General features: G+C 32.1%; 2 protein-coding genes across 2 annotated transcripts; one reads left to right on the top strand and one right to left on the bottom strand.

The window, feature by feature from the left end:
- Window positions 1-1,330: 1,330 nt before the first annotated feature.
- LOC11411417 (protein DETOXIFICATION 40) lies at window positions 1,331-5,921 on the bottom strand. Its single transcript, XM_003596944.4, has 7 exons — window positions 5,471-5,921; window positions 3,975-4,606; window positions 2,814-2,870; window positions 2,357-2,595; window positions 2,151-2,269; window positions 1,724-1,810; window positions 1,331-1,615 (listed from the first exon to the last, which is right to left on the bottom strand). The coding sequence occupies exons 1-7, from the start codon at window positions 5,792-5,794 to the stop codon at window positions 1,550-1,552; spliced, it is 1,524 nt and encodes a 507-aa protein (XP_003596992.1). The 5' UTR covers window positions 5,795-5,921; the 3' UTR covers window positions 1,331-1,549.
- Window positions 5,922-14,528: 8,607 nt separating this feature from the next.
- Window positions 14,529-19,752, top strand: LOC11408865 (APO protein 2, chloroplastic). Its single transcript, XM_003596943.4, has 3 exons — window positions 14,529-15,345; window positions 17,987-18,279; window positions 18,568-19,752. The coding sequence occupies exons 1-3, from the start codon at window positions 15,127-15,129 to the stop codon at window positions 19,397-19,399; spliced, it is 1,344 nt and encodes a 447-aa protein (XP_003596991.1). The 5' UTR covers window positions 14,529-15,126; the 3' UTR covers window positions 19,400-19,752.
- The last annotated feature ends 1,152 nt before the right edge of the window (window positions 19,753-20,904 follow it).

The raw sequence follows: 20,904 nt of genomic DNA, 5'->3' as shown, positions 1-20,904 counted from the left end.
TTTATATAAGGTCTTAGTTTGTGACATTAGTGACTAAGTCTATGTTTGATATTACGTTGGACGTGTCATAATCATATGATCTATTATAACTTATGAAAAATCACGACCGATCATCATGATTCTGACATACCTACCAATCATACATTAAAGCAAGCAGAGGGGCTAAATATCAATGAGACACTTACAAACTTGAACCAAAATATCTTTTTGAGTTATCTCAAAGATCTCAAGACTCAATATCTATGTCCAGTCCAATCTGGATGGAGAAACCAAACTTATCACTCTCACAAGTAGTGTGCACTTTACTGAAGAACTTGGGTATGAGGGAGAAGTGTTCATAGAAGATAAAAATCTCTTACTAAATAGAACACTTATGAGGAAAACAAACAATATCTCATGGTTCTGGATATTTAAAAAAAGAAAAAAAGGCAGGAAGCCGCAATTATTTTGGGGAAGATTATATTAACGATTGATGATGTTGTAATTCAGGTTCAAAAAGAAAAAGCTAGGGCTGCTTTATAAATATAATTAAAAAATATATTTTTTTGACAAACATAGTGACCGGATTATGCCACCAACCATGGTAGTTGACAACGAGGTTAGGAAGTTTCGCTTTCAGCCACATGAAGGAAAGAGACTTAATCTTATCGACAATTTGATGAGATGGACATACTTTATTATTGAATAACCTGCTATTTCTTACTTTCCATATTTCCCACGTAGTGGCATACCAAATCAGATGCAAGATTGATTGTCGCACCGTAGAACAATTACCACCAACAGAACCAAATTGAATGAGGTAATCCGCCGGATCATATGGAAGGACCGAGCAGACACCCAACCAACGGTGTATCAAATGCCAGACATCACCAAAAATATTACGGTGTGAAAATAGATGAGTGGAAGATTCGAGCGATCCACCAACGCATAACCTATCATAACTCCACGACGATACAAATTATCCTTCGTTGACAATCGATCACTGAATAGACGCCAAGCAAAGAGAACACCCTATGAGCTTCTTACACGTCCTATGCATTTCAGATTATAGAATCTGAACTGTATAAAAATCTCATAAAACCTCCCAAAACACGTTAAAATATTTCGGATTTTAGAATCCAAATAGGGCACACGAGAAGCTCATAAGGTGGAAAAAGTAATGGTTTTTTTTTTATATATATATATTTAGGTTGACCTATTTTTTTGTTCTTACAAGACATTTAATTTGAAATACATTTTCGCAAATTAAATGTAACAAAGTGTTGGTATTTGATATTCTTAACCCCTTCATCATAAATTCAATCTATGTATGAAGTGTATGAAAAACATATGATCAAAGAGATTGATTTCATAAATAAATTTCAATTACCTTAAAAGATTGATCTATATAATTTCACATGAATGGTAGCTTACTCTATAAGCAGCAAAAAAAATACTAAACTCTCATGACACTATAGTTTATAGGATTAATCCTAATCGAATTCCATTTAAAAAATGGTTTATTAGGTTTCAACTTTCAAACCCCAACACAAAACCATTATCAATTTTTTTAGTTTAGAAGGGGCTCCTTTTTCTTTTCCTCCCATTTGTTCAACCTCTTGGCTGCTTCTTTCACCTACAAAGAAGACATTTTTTCATTAGACACACTACTAATGACTCTCCCATTTCCTGCACAATGTTATCATTATCATAGAAATGAAATTATTGCAAAGTTGTCTTTTACCTCCTTGTTCCAATCCGTTCTAAATGTGACCCACATTAGAATAATTGTCTGCATAGTGGTTCCACCAAGCATTCCTAGCCATATTCCCTGTTACAAAAAGATCAAATATAGCCATAAAGAAAATATTATTTATATGTTTGTTTTCAGTTAAACTATATATATATATATATATATATATTTAGCAAATACCATACATATACAAAAAAATTAAACATATGTTGAAGTTCGCGTGTTATTGATTTAGTTGTAAGAGTTTGACATTGTAACCTTCAACATTTTAAGTAAAACACCATTAGAAGAAATTGCTTAAATTGAATATACAAACTTAGCACAAAAATCATATAAGCAAAATTGAAATACTAATTAACAGGGTAATACCAACTATATAACATACCTTAGCACCATTAAAAAATCATATATAACATACCTTAGCACCAAAATTGAAATAAAAGCCAAGAACCGCCCCCAATGGTATACCAACTATATAATAGCAACCCACATTCACATAAGCAACGAAAGCTTGCCATCCACACCCAACAGCCACCCCTTCATTCATGTAAAATTAACATGTATATATTTAATTAGCTACTAATTAACAGGGTAATACTAATAAACAAGTAGTAATGAATTTACCAGATAGGACAGGCTGAATGCCATTGAGGACAAGAGAAAGAGAGAGAAGTGGACAAAGATCTGAGACAGCAGCAGCCACCACTTCACCCTCAGTGAAAACATAGCTAATAACATCTCTCAATGCAAGCACAATTAGTGCTGCTATTACTGATATTATAAAGGATATCACTGTCACCACTTTCACTGAAAATGATGCTGATTTTGGATTTCTTGCTCCTAGTTCATTGCTCACTCTCACACTGCACATGTTGATTATGTCTAATATCAAGTTATTTAGTACAAACAATTTCAATAATATATATCACCATATATATAGTATATACACTAGCTACATTGACACATGAGTGCTAGCTAACACGTTATGTGTAGGATACTCAAACATATCTTCGATCTAAAGTGCCGATGGTAGGCCTATAACTCAAATAATATATGTAAACTAATTTGACTAGAGTCTAACCTTGCAGCTGCATTGAATCCAACTGAGATCATGAACACCCATCCAGAAACTGTGGTACTGCAATCACAAATAGTAATAAACAAAAATGAAAACTTGTTTGTGTACGTGTGTATCTAATATATTATAAGAATCCAATATTATATATATATTCTAGACTTCACATGAATTCACCAAAAAAAAAACAAAGATTACAAACATATTATCAATAATTGACAGTAAACAGTGGCCAGAGCAAATTGGACCACAATGCTATTCTTTTTGTACGACTATCACAAATCAACACCAAACATTGAACCTAAAACCTTAGAATGATAGAATCTCCTCACGTGACATTAAAAGGTGGCATGTGATAGTATGGTTAAAACAAAACAGGTACCTAATAATTCCAATGGCCCCATATCTGAATAACAGGACAAGTTTATTAATTTGTGTACCAGTTGATGTTCTAAAATGCATAGAGTCATGATGGGGGAGATTATATAACAAAAAATATCACAACATAGAGTGTGCAATTTTGACTTTTGAGCTGTATTCTTTTTTTCTCTCCATATTTTCTTTGTTTTTTTCCTACTTTATCTTAGCTTAACCATTTTGTGTGCATCTCTTTGGTAGTGATAAGGATAAGGTTTATGCACATGGTATTGCAGAACAGGAAGAGTATACTCTATACTGTATAACATACATTTGAATTTATATACAAAGTAACAACAAATTATGTAGCTTTTCTTGTGCTGGCTGAATAAAGAACAAGAAGCCAAAAATATGGGGCATACTTAAGAAAAGACATACTATAATCACTTTAATTAGTTATACTAATAAATGTGCCGTGAACTTAATTCAGTTGATAAGGACAATACATAAAATATGTAAGGTCTGACGTTCGAACTCCGGCCACCACCAAAAAATGTGTCTATCCCATATATATCAAACCACAGTTAGTAAAGTCATATTGTTTCTCAACCTTCCCTTCACATGCATCTTGCGTTTTCATCATAACATTTTTTATCACCTTAAATAAAGACACAAATTTTACAGAGGAAAATCATGTGTGTGCATTAATTGGGTGTTTCCAATTAATTTCCATTGGAAATAATGGATATTTTTTTTAAAAAAATTAATGGAATAAATATTGTAAAATACTACAAAGTTGAGATACTTTACCAAATAGAAAGAGAATCAAGAGCCAACTCAGGTTGAGGAAGAAGTCCAGCAAGCAAAACCAAAATCTGAAAATACCAAGACTCCAAACAAAGCATAACCGCCGACGCGGCCGACAATTTAAAAAACTCCGGCAACCCCGAAAATGCCTCCCAAGTAAACCCATTCCAAGTCCTCTTACACTTCTCACTCTTCAAAATATAAATAAATTGTGCCACAACAATAACCCACCAAGAAAAACTCAAAACCAATGAAGCTCCCAATAGTCCTAACCCTATCTTAAACACAACAACCCAACTTAATATTAGATGAAAAACTAAAGTTCCTGCTGAAATGTATGCACTTGGTAGAACTATACTTTGTGCTTGAAGAAATTTTTGGATTGGGAAATTTACTGCATAAGCAAATATTTGTGGGATAAGTCCATACACAAAAAGTGCTGCTGCAGAAGCTATTCTTGGTGATTGTCCAATGAATACTAGGATTGGTTCACTTAATACGTAAATAATTGTGAGGAAAAAACCGGTTATTGTTAGAAGAATTGTTGATCTTTGTAAATATGTTCCTAGCATGCCATATTTTTCTGCTCCATATGCTTGTCCACATAGTGTCTCAACTGCACTTCCCATACCCAACTGTAACAACAGTAAATTAGTTAATATAAATGTTAATAATATTAATAATAATAACATCCTCTAATAAATTAATAATGATAATAACATATTAGTTTTTATGCACTAATAGTGTAAAAATAATTAAAGTTAATTCTTAAAATATTTCCAAAAAAATATGTATGTATAAGTTTTGATTTGATTCAACGTATATGTAATAAAAATTACATCGTCTTAATATACCAAATAACTTTTAATAATAATAAATGATTTATCAATAAAACAAAAAATAGTAAATGATTTCTTTTACTAGAAAAAAAAAAAAACGAAACAGATAAAAAAATAATGTTCATAATTTGAAGCGTGACATTAAAATACATGTTTGATATCTCATTAAATTTGTTAACATTATGGTAATTTTACTAAAGATACGGTGTTACTTTTGTGAAACAACTCTTACCATGATTCCGATACTCCAATCTTAAATATAAACAAAAGTCAAGAATGTACTTGATTTAAATTTAGATTAAATACATTTTGACTATTACCCCGGACCAAATAAATTTTGACTTTTGTATCAAGTGCCGAGATACCTAGACACGCAGATAATTGTACCATGCTTGTAGTTTAAAAATCGCATTTGGCTGTGATTCTTCATATATATTAAGAATCATGATAGTGATTTAAAATCAGGATTTAAAACAGTGGTTTGCAATCCCAATTTTAATTGAGACATAATGATTTTGTATACTATCAAAATTTCAACAAAATCACAATTGAGTTTGCTCTATCTCTGAAATATCAAGAATCACCATGGTCCATGCAACAACAATTGTTATGGCAAACTTATTTGAAACTAAATATTTGCTGAGAGAGATGAATACTTACCATGAGACCATAAGCAAAGATTTGAATCCCGGTGTTCCCCAGAGACGCCGCGGCAAGTTCAAGATTACCAAGGTGGCCGGAAAAGATTTGTGTGGACATAGACATAACATAATTAATAAGATAAACAAAAACAGCTGGTGCAGCCAACAAGAAAAGGAGTCTGAGCTCAATCCATGTGGCGGAGCCGATACGGCTGAAGAATGGCACGGTGGTGTCTGATAGTATCCTTTCAAGCTCACCATCAGATTCATGGTGCTTCTGAGATGTACCACTGTGGTTGAACAATAGTGGTTCTTCAGCACTGTTTTGCTTCAATGAAGCCATGGTGGTGAATTATTGTTATCAACGATAGTAGTTAAGGCTTGTTGGATTGGTGGAATGTTATAAATGAATTGTTTATAGTGTATGCGGCTGCTTCTTCACCACATACATCTTCTAATTCATCAGTGTGTAATAAATATATAGTAGTAGTACTTTTTATTTGTGGTGATGTAATCAATGATGACAAATTTTTTATATTTGTACAACAATGTTTGGTGCTGATGTAATGAGATTGTAAAAAAAAAAAAAAAACATAGGATAGACATCTCTAACTTTTTTTACTATTGATATTTGTACGGTTATGAAATTGATATCCTCAAATTACCAAGCCAATTTATTCCATCTTTTACACCTATTGCTTCCATCTCGTTGGATTTGTAGGAGGTCTTTAAACTAAGTTGTCTTCTCGTCAATGTACTCCCCTCGATCCCCTCTAAGATACATATCGACCCCTTAACATCCTTGCTCCTTAAAATTTTTGCATGTTCCGGTGTTTCATTGTTACGGTGTTCTCCCCGTTCTCTTCTTCCCATATTCACCTCAATTCCATCTTTTTCATTTTCTACCATAATCTTCTTTTATTGAAAAGTTTTAACCCGTAAAAAGCAAACTATTATGTCATTTTAATAATTAGCTTTTTTAATCAAATGAAAATATCAATTTTTCTCATAATAAAAAAAAAGGGCAAGTTGTTAGTTATGGAAGTGATTCAAAACAATTGTGGATTACAAAGAAAAAGTTTTAAACCGTAAAAAGCAAAGTATTATATCATTTTAATAATTAGTTTATTTACTCTAATTCTCTCCATTACATAGAAAAAATATATGATATATAGTTACTTATATAATTACTCATTATTCTAATTCCCTCCAATACTTAACTGAAAATAGAATCACAAACCGATAAAAAGCAAATTCATTATCCTATAACTCATTATGTCAGCCTCAAGATCAAATTTGACCCAAGAAAAGGCCGTTGTTGATATCCATTATCCTTATAGTATCAAATCTAGATGTTAGTTTCGACACCTTTGGCAATTTGTCCTTCATTGTGAAAGTACCCACGCTTTCCACGCTTCCTAGGGAGTTTGTTACTGGCCCCGTAACTTTCTATGATCCACACAAAAAATTCTCTTGTTATAATAATTTGTAAACATGATTTAATAGAAGGGAGCTTCTATGATGAAGTCATGAAAATGACTTAAGTCGTTTGAATAGGCCAATCAGATTTTAAATGATGACACGTCAAAAACCCTAATCATGTTCCAGTGTAGTGCGGTCTACGGTAGCGTAAGTGAAGGAAAACTTTATTTCATGATTTTAATGGTTAGATTTACTTGATCTCTATGTTATTGTGGTACACCATCTACACATGATTTTTCTTCTAGTACCAATTTTCTCTCCTCTTTATTTTTCTTTCTTTATTTATTTATATTCTCTCTCTTCCATATTTTTATTAAATCAACATCTTCATCTTTCCTTCATCTTCTTCATATCATATCTTCATCAACTTATTCATCATCTTCATGAGAGAAAAAAAAAACCCAAAAAAAATAAAATAAAAATGAAATTACATAATAAAAAAAATGTAGATATAACATGCTTATATATATTATATATAATATATTTCAATTTTAGACATTAAAAGATAGATGATATGGTGGTTACAATTTTGATTTTGCACACCTACTTCCCTCTCAAAGCTCAGACCTCCCTCCCATTCAACACTTCTTTTTGAATTAAATTAAAAATAAAATACTTTATACTCAATATCTTAAATTGTTTTAAATTTTGCATAATTTTTTTTAGAATATTATAGGTTGCACACAATATTATGGAAACTTATTTATCTTATACAATTTTAAAAAATGTTTATAATTAAGAAAATATATTTAATCATTGTCTAAAAAATTATATTTAAATAAAACATATGATAATAATTATCTTATATTAAAGATATGAATAATATTTATCTTTTTTTTCCATGATTCAACCACATACAATTAATGCCTAAAAAAATGTCAATCTCTTACTCTCCAAATTAACTTGTCATTATTTAATATAAAATCTTTTTTTCAAGAAAAAGACTTCCTTTTAAAAATTTAAAAGTGTATAATATATAAAAAAAACTTATGCATTAAAGTAAATTTTTGTGTGATGTTTTTGATTTTTTTTTCTTTTTCTGGAACGTAAGATGTTTTTGATATCGTTATTAATGCAAATTTCTGAGCTAATTAGCCATTTTTGATACTGTTTTTAAATAAATTTTCGATGCCAATATTTCTTCTTTAAAAAAATATAATAATTTTTATTCTGCAATCACACTTAATACGTATTTAATGCTAGCTGTATAAATTGAATCACACTTAATACGTTTTTAATGCTTTTTTTTTAAGAAGAAACGGAAATGCTAGTTTTTTTAAGGGCGTTTTAATGGTAATTATTACTTATTAGTACGTTTTTAATGTTAACATTTTCCTATTAAGCCAAAAAAATAAGTTAGAGTACCTAAGGTTCAATTAAGCCTAAAAACTATTAAGACGAAAATGATGATTATATAAATTGTTTTAAATTAAAATTGAAAAAATGGATTGGGTTAAAGTCACCATGTTTACGATAATTATATTTTTCCTCTCAATTCACGTCGTTGATACTTTAACCAATATTGTTGCCCCATAAACGAGTACTCGTTGAACCAATAACATGATGGACATACTAATTTTCAGCCTGACCACATCACTTCTTTTGTGCATCTATCATAGAGATTTGTCGTCTCAATTTGATAAAAAAATTACTTTTTAATTGCTGGAAATTAACTAAAAGCATAGCTGCTCTTGATTCAATATGTATAATTCTGCAACTAATCCACTGAGAGTATATATTGTCGCATAACAGCCGCAATTAACACTCTACTTGTCCATCAAGAGTTGGATTTAAATTAGGGTAATTGACTTTTGTGTTGATTAGAAAATGGAGATGAAGAAAATATTGAGATTCATGTTATTTGGAGATGTATTTGAGTAGTTATTTTGTTTTTTGTTCAATAAAGAAGATGATGAACGTATGAAGATGGTGATGATGTTCATAATCTTCTTTGGTTTATTTATTTTTAATAATGAAATATTTTTTTATAAAAAGGATTATCATAAAAAGGTTTATTTAAATATTTTTTGAAATAGAAGGAAGAAAAAATCAAAAAGGAGATTATGAACACAATAACACTAGTGAATTGCTTAATCTGATAGTTCAAAAAAGCTAGTCTACGGTGGTACATATTGAGCAGATACACGGTATATACCATACAACAGTCAACACACATGACATCATTCAACAATGTGGCGCATTATTATTGGATGTAGGATAACTTCTCTGAAAAAGTCAATTTAATGACTTCACCATAGAATTTCCCATAATTAGAATTGTTTTTTTCTTTCTGTTTATTCTTTAGTTTATGTCAAAAAAAATTAATGTGACATTTAAAATAGTAGGACAAAAGGAGGCGAAAATACGGGTGAGAATATGTCAGATCGGGTTAGGCTTTGCAAGACCTAAGTTTCGCCTATGTAAATTTTAAAGGTCTAAGTTTGGCCTGCAATATAAACTTATTTTTTAGGCCTAAGCCTAGCCTATTAATATGGTATGCTAGTTTGTTAAAACCATATTCATGTGAACATCTTTAAATCAGTAATGTGATCTAAGTTTAAATAGACAAACGAACTAATGAGATTAAACTCCTTTTTTTATATTTAACACGAATTTTTAAAAAATTTAATTATATATTATATCATGTTTTAATTCTAGTTTACAATAAAATATTTAAATATACGAAAAATCAATCTATACTAATAAACTAAAATTATCGAAAAGGTTACAACCATATAATTTAATTCGTAGTATAAACATAATATAATAATATTAATAATAATCAACATCATTCATATTTACTTATGTATGCCGACTAGTAAGCTAAGAAGTTTTTCTTATAGTTTATGGTCCGATCTTTTTAACTAAATAAATAGACTTTTAAAAAAAATCTAAACCTTCTCTGTTAGAAAAAAGAAAAAAAATCATGGTCAGACTTATTATAGACTAAACGTAAGCCCTGTAGACCTGTTTGGCTTATTATCATCCCAAGCAACAAATAATGCAATTTTATAAACAAAAAGAGAGTCCGTTCAAAAGGAAAAAATCAACAAAAATCGACTAAATAATGCATTTGACTGTGGGTGGTGGTTGGTGGCAGGAATTACCTTTTGAGTTGGAAAACTAAAATAATTTGGATCTTATCCGCATATTATATTTCTTTTGTATTATTATTTTTTGGTACAATTAAAGGCTGTTATGCAAAACTATGACTAACACGGCGATTAAAATAAATATTGATTATAGTCTATTGTAAAAGGTTAACATAACTTAACGGTTGATGATCAAAATAGAGTTTTCGTATGTATTGAAACAGTTCAATCCGTGCTATTTGGTTTGTTGTCGATACATACGAGAAATGTTAATATGCCGATGAAATTTAGCGCATAACTCATTAGAGCATAAATATCGCCAGCAAATTGCCGTGTCCACACATTTCTCAATAGTATTGTGTCAGCTTTTTAATTGGCACCGTGGTAATGCATTGCAACGGTAGTTTTTCAATTTTCTTTGATAAAAAATAATATAAAATATAAATGTAAGAGATATTGTAATGTTTGATGAACCCCATTTTAAAATTTTAGAAGAGTGGTATGAATATTTAAGAAAATGTGGTTGAGTGGTTTAACACGTTTGATTTACACATGCGTTAGTTAACTAGTGCATGAGTATTTTAGTAAGTTTGGTTGGGTGGGAGCGAAACTTATTAGGAGAAGAGCAAAATACTAATGGTAGAGTGTGAAATAATATAATATATTATATGAGACCCATTTATACCATCCATATGAGTGACATGGATGTGGATGCTCTTAGAATCCATACTCCATCTTTTAACGTTATTCTTCAATCCATAATTGTAAAGCAGCCAAAGAAAGCATTTTATTTTTTGAGGCTCCTCTCATTTTCAAACATTATTCCAGGTAGAGCTATCAACTATGGTCCGAGCACATAAGTAATCATATGCAGGCTTTGCTGAAAAAACACCATTTGACAAATAAGGCCAATAAGGACAGTCAGAAATTGAAAAATCGACTTCAAAAGCAGGTTCGATTCAAGTGGCTGCGTTACATTACAACCTTCTGAAGAAAGAATAGTACGATAAGGTAGCCAAGCAGCAGACCGAAACGAACCCGGTTACCAATATGTATGTCTTAAAACCTTCTTTGATTTTTAAGCCTTGCTTAATTGTGGCTTATATATTTTTTTTATTGAGGAACTTATGGCTAATATTTTATTAATTGCTTCATTGAATAACATTTTTATACTAAAAGTCTAAATTTATAATGCTTATATTTTCACTAAACGAGAGCTAAATAGATAGTGGAGTGTTATTTGAACAATCAATTTGGTGATAACTTTACAAAGAAAAAAGTGGTATTGTCATGGAAACCATAGCAATAGAGAGATAAAGTAAAAAATAATGTGAGTAATGAGAGAGAAAGTTGTTGCAAAAGTTGTCACTAAATGGATGTTCAAATATCATTTCTCAAATAGATATATAAACATTAAATAAAATATACTTAACCCATGATGAACGCTTTATTTATAAAAAATTAAATTATAAAAAAGTGTTTTTGTTATAGATGTATTTGTTTGTTTCATCCCTTGAAAAAATAGATATATGTACAACAATTATGTGATAACTTTTGAGATAATTTTTTTTTCTCTACTCTTATTGAATAAAAAAAATAGAGAGAGAGAGAGTATGAACACAATGTGAATATGAGAGAGTTGTCCAACCGTTGTCACTAAATGTTGTAAAAATATGATTTCTAAAAAAATAGTTTCATGAAAGAAAAAAAAAAAAAAAAAAAAAACTACGTCCTAATAAATGACACCACTATATCATATGTTAACAACGTCATAGAGAAAGAAAAGGCAACGACTCGTGTATCATCACAAGAGATCCATTATGATTAGTTTCTAAGTCAATAATAATATATGCGTAAGAGTTTTCTTCTTTTAAAATGTTGGTAAATATAGATATTTTAATCTTTAATGAGATAACTTCAAATCATCTCTAAGATGTTAGAATAATAATGAAATCTCGATGTTTTCTTTGCCGCTAACCGAAAAACTTGGAGAAAATCACTATAGCAAATAATATTTCATGAAGGTCAAAAGCGCAATTTAGCCAAATAATAAAATATAGATGTGACATCTAAGTAATTAAATTTGGTGTCCACGTATGCGTTGATCTGATCAAAATTAAGAAGCACATCACTTTTACAAAAGTTTGATGCTAAAAGTATTATTTCGAAAGTTTGAGCTTTGAGTACTAAAGTCACCAATTTATGAAAGTTGAAGGGTAAAAAATGCAATTTAACCTATAATTAGAAAGGGATAAATAGTTATTTTTGTTCCTCAATGTGTAACTAGTAGTAATCATAGTTCTTCAATGTATCAAAATTAAAAAATAATCCTTCATTATGTATTATGTTAGTCAAAATAGTTCATGACGTTAAAATGCTTTGTTAATATTGTTATATCGGTCTCTCAATATACTTTATTTAGTATCATACTAATTTTATAAATACTTATTTATTATCATATCTGTCTCTATAAAAAAAAAGAAGTTATTATCGACATTAAAAAACCATTTTAAATTAGCAACTATTTTGACTGACCACAAACAATCAAGCACTATTTTTAAATTTCAAACGAAAATGTTCTAAAAAGGCTAAATTATACCAAAAATCTTTTAAGTTATTTAATTTTAACAAATTAATCCTTGAAGTTTTTTTTTTTCTTTCTACAACTTATGTCTTTTAAATTAATTAATTATAATAGGTTGGTCCTTTAAAAAAAAAATCATACCAATTAAGTCCTTTGTATTATTTAACCATAACCATAGTTTTAAAAACCGGTTCGGTCATCGACTCGGTAGAGGCACTGGATCAATGGTTCAATGGTCGAACCATTGAGTCGTTGGTTGAACCGCATGATTGAATCGGTTTGAATCGGATGACTCGAATGTACAACTCGGTCTATATAAAAATATATAATTGTATATATATTATCCTACTTGAGCCAAATGAGTATGTTATTAAAAAAAATTAAAAAAATCATGACACATAAATTAACATAATTTCACAAATTTGTTCAAAAAACATAATTTCGCAAATATATTTTTTCAATTAAATTAGTTGAATATTTGCAAAAAAATAATTTAAATTAGTTGACAATAAACTTTGTCTTGTCTCCAAAATTATTGTCAAGTAATTCATAAAGGTAACCAAAAAAAAACACACTAATTAAAAAATATACTATGTGATGGATTGAGATGACATGTTTGATATGTGTATACATGCACCCCTGCCTATGACCAAACAACGTAAAAAAATGAAACATAAAATATGGGCTCAATGAGAGGCCCATTATACCACCAGCTACTCACTACAAACTTGAAACCCTAATATCTAGGTTTTTTCTAGATTACCTTTGAAGAATGGAATTTACCCACCAATCAATGAAAATGAGCAATTTGTTGGTGGGATCAAGATAGTTCATGGATACCACTTAAAAATGTGCTTATGTGGTTAATGTGTATTGGTTGGGATAAATTACCCACCATTCTTCTATGGGTACCCTAGTTGTCACCTAATATCTATAGTACTTACAGTAGCAGCCGCCGGTTTCAATTCATTTCTTTTCTTTTGACCAAATGTTTCAATGTTTTATCCTTTCATGCTTCTTCCTCTTTGAGTTTTTTATCCTCTCTCTTCATAGTTGAATGTTGTGAAGCTCTTTCTCTATAAGATGTAGCTGTAGGCTGTAGCGCTCTCTCCCTCTCTCTCTCTCTCTCTCTCAGAAAACCGGTCCGGTTCGTATACCTACCGAGTGACCGGTTTGACCGGAAACCATCCGGTTCACACCGGTTCCTACGGGCAAATTACATGCCCGATCCAACTACTTGCTCGAACCGGACATACCACCAAGTCCCGGTTAGACCGGTCCGATTTAAAGGTTTTATAATAAATAACTTAAAGAGTTAAATCCGCATAGTTTTAAAACTCGGACCGGTCATTGACTCGGTGAGGTTACTGGGTCACTGAGTCATTGGTTGAACCATTGGGTCACTGGTTGAACCGCATGATAGAACCGGATGACTCGGTCTTATAACTCGGTCATTAAAAAAAATTATATGTATATTAAACTGCATCAAATTGAGTGACTTGACATGTAAAAATTTATTTAAAAAATAAATAAATAAAACTCATGACATCTATACAAATTTAAATTTTTTTTTGACAAATTAACATAATTTTACAATCTCATTATAAAATAACATAAGTATGTAAAATATTCCCTATATTTTTGTTAGTTTTGTTTAATATATTTTATGATTAATCAATAACGTAATAATTATAAAAGATATAGGTGTATAAAATTATTTTGAAGAAAGGTGTACAATATAAGTAATATTTAAAAAAGTAAAGTCTTGACTCTTGAAGCAAAATTGAAAAGGTCAAGTAACAGTAATTGTACAAACATAGTTCCCATATATTTACTTTTACGATTAAATTAAAAAAAGAAAGGGAGATAAAAATTTGCTAGGTCTTAAATGGTACCCTTAGATATCAAATAAAGGTGAAGTTAAAAACATAACCCTACTTTTCTATGTTGGAGGCTTGCAGCCGCTCCTCCCTTACACTCATCTTCTATTCTCTCTAAATCAAAATCTACACTCATCCAAACAAGTAGATATCAAATTAGAAAGCACATATTAGATCTAAAACAAGTTGATTAGTTTCAATCTGTTCATGCCATCTTTATCTTCTTTCCTTCCGTCGTCGATCTCTCTATTATTTTCTTCTCTTCCAGCTTTTCTGATTTTGTATTGCCAATCGTTCTGATCTGTGATTTTTTTTCCAATTTTTCTGATTTTTTTAATGACCCGGTTCGGTTCATTAAACCGGCCGAGTGGCCGATTTTTACCGGTTTTTAGCGAGTCATGCCGGTTTTGACCGGTTCAATTGCATGCCCGATCCAATAAGCAGACCGAACCGGTCATGTCACCGGTTCACGGTTCATTAAATCACTTATCCTTCCAAAAAATTAGATTTTTATGCAATTGATTGTCGCAAACCCAAAACTCTATCCTCCCAAACCAAACCAAACCACTTCTGTTCTGTCGTTCGTTCGTTCCCTCCCTCTGGTGTAGTTCCATATGCTTCATGCGTGTGGAACCAAATGGCATCAACGGTCTCTCTCTCAAACACAATCGGATTCTGTCACACCAAACACCACCACAATATAGTTAAACTAAACTACACTTCAAATATACTTCAAATCAACACATTTTCGCGTCGTAAAATTGGATATGATGATCATATATGCTTTCGGTTATATTGTCTTTCTGGACCTAGAAAGGAAAACAATCAGAAAAGTGATTATGATGCAACTTCCAAGGTTAGTTAACTTTGTTTTCTCTTCACTCAATGTTATTCAGCTCGTTAAAATCTTTATTTGTCTATTTGTTGGAAATTCTGCTTAACTGTGACATTTGGGTTGCCTTCATTGCAGCCTCCAATACCTTCGTTATGTTGGGTGTAAGGGTAGATTTAGTCCAACATTATCTAGAAATACTACATGTGTAGTGTTTGTAAAGCTTGGGCAACACTCACCTCACAAGCCGGTTTTGTAAGGTTCAGTTAGGTCCAACCCAAACTATAAGATTGTATCATAGGCTATCCAACCTGCTATTAGGTTTCCGCACTCGTTTCACGCTCTAGTTGTCTTAGTCCTGGGCGCAGGATGCGTGTTAGGAGTACCGCATTGGATGAGATAAGGTCTGAACATGAGTTTCATTAGCCCGACCCAAAATTCTAAGACGGTATCAGAGCATACCTTAGTCTGTTGTTGGGCTTCCTGCATCGTACACACTTTATATAATTTTATTTTGGAGACACTGTGACAATTGTATTTTGGAGACTTTTGAAAAATGTCAAATGAAATATTGAGACCTTTAATAACACAATGATATCTCAAGAATAGAAATACTCTTCTAAAGAGCACAGGGTTTCGATGCTGCTAACTCATTTCTTCTTCTGTGAGAACTTGTCATACAGTGTGAGTTAAGTTTCTTAGAAAACCACACTTACAGAATCTATTTTGCATTCTCTAATACTAATAGTACGAGTCTCTCAAGCACATGACATCTAAACTTCCAGTACTCCTTCCATTTGACGCATGTTTTTCAATTCAGAGTTTGTGCTTTAGCAGCGCAAGCCCACGGTGTGGAGGGTCTATGTTAGGAAGAAAAAAGGGGAAGGTAGCCAAGAATGATCAGGTGGTATAGAGGAGAAGAGGAGCGAGCTTTAGCGCGAGGGAACTTTGTTATATGAGGTAGTATGGGGAGGGAACTTTCTTTGGTTGGCATATTGATTCATTTCTATCTATTATCTGTTACTGTTAGTTTTCTGGTTTCTAACAATATCAATCAACAAGCTGATCCGTAGAGCAAAAGAAGGGAAATTTGATGATCTAAGAGAGGATTTTTTATTTGATTGTAATGACATAGGTACATAGTCGTCTAGTTATCACACACCAATCCCACGGGGATGACAAATAACTGAATCTTTCAAAGCAAATACTTTAGCTACAAGAGTGTAGATGTGGTGTGATCCCTAGAGTGATTTTTGTGATGTATATGTTTGTGCCCTTTTTATGTTTTTCCCAGTTGAGTTGGTTAGCCTTTGTTTTTTTCTTAAGTCAGTGTGTAGATGGAGGATTTTGGAGAGGAACGGAGGACTTATTTTTCTTTTCTAAATTAACAAAGATATAAAATGTTTCTAAAACATGAATTATGTGCGATTGAAATGTTATATGATCATCTGACATGTAACTCTTTAATTCTTGTAAAATCTCAAATATATACCAAAATCTAGACCTAGGCTTCCAAAACCCTTCATCCAAACATCCCCCTTTTTGTTTTGTTAATACCAAACATACCTGTTTTCCTTTTAAAAGTTAAAGGGGGAACTTCATTTGTATAATTATATGAATATTTTGTATATTTGATGGGGTTTTTAGCAGAATCATGTCACTGGTTAGTTGTACTTAATGTGAAAATGTTCTTCAACTCCTTGGTATTTCTATATCTATTCATTATCCGGATTTGGTGAATTACATTATCGATATCAGTATATTAATTGGTAGTTGTGGTTTTGTTTGTTATTAAATTTTAATAAATATGATTCTTAGGTAACTCGATTCGGAAACCAGCAACCCATAAGAACAGAAATAACTGAGGCAGCTATGGAATTGAGGCCAGAATAAAGTAAACAATTAAACTGATCCTATGATACTGATAATATATAAGGATAGCAAAAACTATTTGGTTGAAAGGGATTGAATGTTTAAAATAATAAACAAATATTCACCTATTCAGAGATACCAGATACAAATTTTTGGCATATTTATATTGCTTGATTGAGGTGGGGAAGAAACAATTTTCTTAACCTAGCATTTTGACCATTATAAATCGGGTCAAGTTTTCATTGAGTTTTTGTCATTTGGCCTAAAATGAAAATTGCTTCATTTAATACACACTAACAAAAGTGCTCTGCTAAATTAGTTGTCTTTCATAACATGACAAGCCATAATAAACTGGCTATTAGAATTTTTATGCACTAGTAAAAAGTCCAGTGCAATATTGCAGATGTAGGAAAAAAAGGATGAAAAATAGAAATGTGAAATTCCATCACATGTCATTAGAGGAAGACATATTTTAGAATAGATAGAAAACAAAGTCCTTGTGTTTTATTGCTATTAGAGATCAATTCTTTTGCAACTGAACTGCTTATAAACACAACCAATATAAAAACAAAGCAAACTCATTTCAGCAAGAGCTTTGTTGTGTTTCTTGTCATTATTTTATCGTGCTCTGAGTTGGCTTTCAATTCATTGTGCCTTCAGAGTTTTGGTGTTGCCCTTACTAGAATTAGCCTTCTAGAATGGATACAATTTGGCTAGAATTAGGTTCAACTCTTGATTCCTCTCTATATAACTGTTTTGTTTTACTCTTCCTTCATCTCATTTTTACAAGCAGGACAGTGGCAGTAAGAATAGAAATGAAGTGCCTCAAAATGCTGATTTTCATCGTCATTATTCGAGAAAGGAGAAGAAGCCTTTTCCAGTTCCCATTGTTGAACTGCGACGGGCAGCTAGGGAGAGGATAAAGAAGATGAAAGATGAGCCAAGGAGAAAACCAATGCCGGCACCAAAGAATGGATTGCTAGTGAAGAACCTTATACCAGAAGCATATGACGTGTATAATGCCAGGATCACTTTGATTAATAATTTGAAAAAACTGCTCAAAGTAGTACCCGTGCATGCTTGTGGGTAATTATATTATTCCTTCCTATCCTCTAGCATACTATTGACAAACTACACAAAATTTCATGTTTTGGTTTTGATTGAGTAGCTGTGGTAATACAGACCGCTGTTGTTTCTGGCTTCATAAGATATTCCAGATACTTGATGCAATCAACAAAAATGTTAGACCTGCCAATAATTTTCTGTATTTCATTTAAGTCTTGTATATTATTTTCACTGAATAAACGTAGTTTAATGCCTCCTACTCAAAAAATGTGCTTTGATATCCTTACTCATGTTGGAAAAATTATGCAGGTGGTGCAGTGAAATCCATGTAGGCCCTGTTGGACATCCATTCAAGTCATGTAAAGGTACACAATCGAACATCCGCAAGGGCATTCATGAATGGACAAATGCACATGTGGAAGACATATTAATACCGATTGACGCATTTCACCTCTATGATCGTCTTGGAAAGCGGATTACTCATGAACAGAGATTTTCCATCCCTCGGATTCCAGCAGTGGTTGAGCTCTGCATTCAAGCTGGCGTTAAAATTCGAGAGTTTCCCACAAAAAGGAGAAGAAAGCCAATAATTCGTATTGGGAAGAAGGAATTTGTGGATGCTGATGAAAGTGAACTACCAGATGAAGTCCCAGATAACCCTACGCAACCGTTGATAGCTGAAATACCGGATTCAGATATAGTTGCTCCAGTGAACAAGGAGGAAGTAGTCCACCTTGCCGAGGAAACACTCCAAGCATGGGAACAAATGAGGAAAGGCACCAAGAGACTAATGAGGATGTACCACGTGAGGGTCTGTGGATATTGCCCTGAAATTCATGTTGGCCCTAGCGGGCACAAAGCTCAAAATTGTGGGGCACACAAACACCAACAACGCAATGGGCAGCATGGTTGGCAATCTGCAGTGCTTGATGACTTGATACCGCCGAGATTTGTGTGGCATGTTCCTGATGTAAATGGACCACCACTGGAACGAGAGCTTAAGAATTTCTACGGGCAGGCTCCGGCTGTGGTGGAAATGTGCATTCAGGCTGGTGCTGCTTTACCCGAACAATATAAATCAACCATGCGCCTTGATGTCGGGATCCCTTCAACTCTTAGAGAAGCTGAAATGGTAGTTTGAGATTTAAGTGTAAATGCATGTTTGATGTAGAAAGTCAAAATGAATGTACTTGGAAAATACTAAAATAACATTATGTGGGTAGTTCTGGTTGGGATTTTTTTTTCTTTCGGTTAAAATACACTTTGTGTCATCTACTGTCCTCACCACATTGTAAAAGACCAACAAAATTGGTGTCAGATTGACGGAGCAAAAATAACTTGATCCAAGCTTCCTTGCAATCTTTTCCTGTCAACTTTTAAAGAAGGCTAGGAGGGTACCTGTTTGGAAATTTTTTGCTTGCTGGACATTAAAAAAATAATTGTTATGCCATGATTAATCTCAATTATGAAAAGGCTAGTACTTTGTTATTGTAATGCTTCAAGATACACTTGTTGTAAAAGTATGACATGGCTTTAATCTAATTTCTAGGTAAAGGTAAATCTTGTAACATTCTTTGGGGCTTTTCTAAAATAAAAACCGTATTGGTGAAAAGACAAATAGTGTCTACGGAGTATAGAGAAGGAAAAAAATGGGATATAAGGTTGGTTTGATGGCTCGAGTGGGAGTTTAAAGAGCCGAGTGATGAGGACGTCGATTGTTCAATGACTTTCATCACTAGTTCTATTAAGGGCTTGATTTAGTTTGACTTCTTTAAAAAAAAAAAAAAAAAGATTGAATTTATTCAAATTTAAGGAGTAAAATTGACATGTCTGCGGATATGCATTGGTCGATTCGCTACCATTTCACCGTCATGTTAATTTGATTTGAAAGAAATCATGCAGTTTTCCATGCATAAGGTGATTCTTATGGCTCGTGAGTTTTAAAACTGAAGTGTAATGTAGAGGGTTTTGTTTTGGATGACTATAGAGCTGCTTGTGGTGTTTATTGCAATATTAGCTCAATTAAGTAACATTTATCTATAAAAAAAAGTGATAGAAGTGAGATTACTAAATTATGTAGACGATTGAGTAGAGTGAACTAGAGCTTAAAGTAAAGACATGTTGGACCAACGTCTGGATTCGTTCTACACCCACCACTTAGGTTGGTTGGTTGTTTGGGATCAAAACATAAATGTTTTCGTGATTGTCTTGTCTTCCACATAAATAATTCATCCATCCACAAAATTACACAATAACATTCATTATTGTCTTGCCAACGATTGTTTTAAGAGAGCATTCTAGGCTTTCACGATAATGTGATAATGTGGTATTCTGCCGTAATTTCATTTTATGTGACGCCATACCAAACACACATTTTGCCTATTTGTAAATTTCAGGAATCAAAATGATGGGTCTTTATAAATTCGGTGATCAAAATGTCGATATATTTTTCGTGCAGACAATATTATATTTGCATGATCATGGATCGAGAAGGAAAATATATTCATATTGTGCTACTCCCTCCGTCCAATAATAATTGAGTCATTTTCAATAAAAAAAGTATCCCAAAATAAGTGAGTCGTTTCACTTTTCAATACATATTTAATTAATTTTTTCCCTTTATAACTCTAATTAATATTACTTTCA

The sequence above is a fragment of the Medicago truncatula genome, chromosome 2 (genome assembly GCF_003473485.1).
Source record: "Medicago truncatula cultivar Jemalong A17 chromosome 2, MtrunA17r5.0-ANR, whole genome shotgun sequence".
Taxonomy (NCBI): Eukaryota; Viridiplantae; Streptophyta; class Magnoliopsida; order Fabales; family Fabaceae; genus Medicago; species Medicago truncatula.
Note: the sequence above shows the minus strand (reverse complement) of the source record. Positions and strands in the feature narration are given on the sequence as shown.

Excerpts from the sequence above, each read along its gene's own strand:
- LOC11411417 (XM_003596944.4), bottom strand. The coding sequence starts at position 5,794 with ATGGCTTCATTGAAGCAAAACAGTGCTGAAGAACCACTATTGTTCAAC. Across the intron at positions 2,270-2,356 it reads CATTCAGCCTGTCCTATCTG|GGGTGGCTGTTGGGTGTGGA; the intron begins GTAAATTCATTA and ends ACATGAATGAAG. Across the intron at positions 1,811-2,150 it reads ATTTCAATTTTGGTGCTAAG|GGAATATGGCTAGGAATGCT; the intron begins GTATGTTATATA and ends TTTTTGTAACAG.
- LOC11408865 (XM_003596943.4), top strand. The coding sequence starts at position 15,127 with ATGGCATCAACGGTCTCTCTCTCAAACACAATCGGATTCTGTCACACC. Across the intron at positions 15,346-17,986 it reads ATTATGATGCAACTTCCAAG|GACAGTGGCAGTAAGAATAG; the intron begins GTTAGTTAACTT and ends TTTTACAAGCAG. Across the intron at positions 18,280-18,567 it reads GTACCCGTGCATGCTTGTGG|GTGGTGCAGTGAAATCCATG; the intron begins GTAATTATATTA and ends AAAATTATGCAG.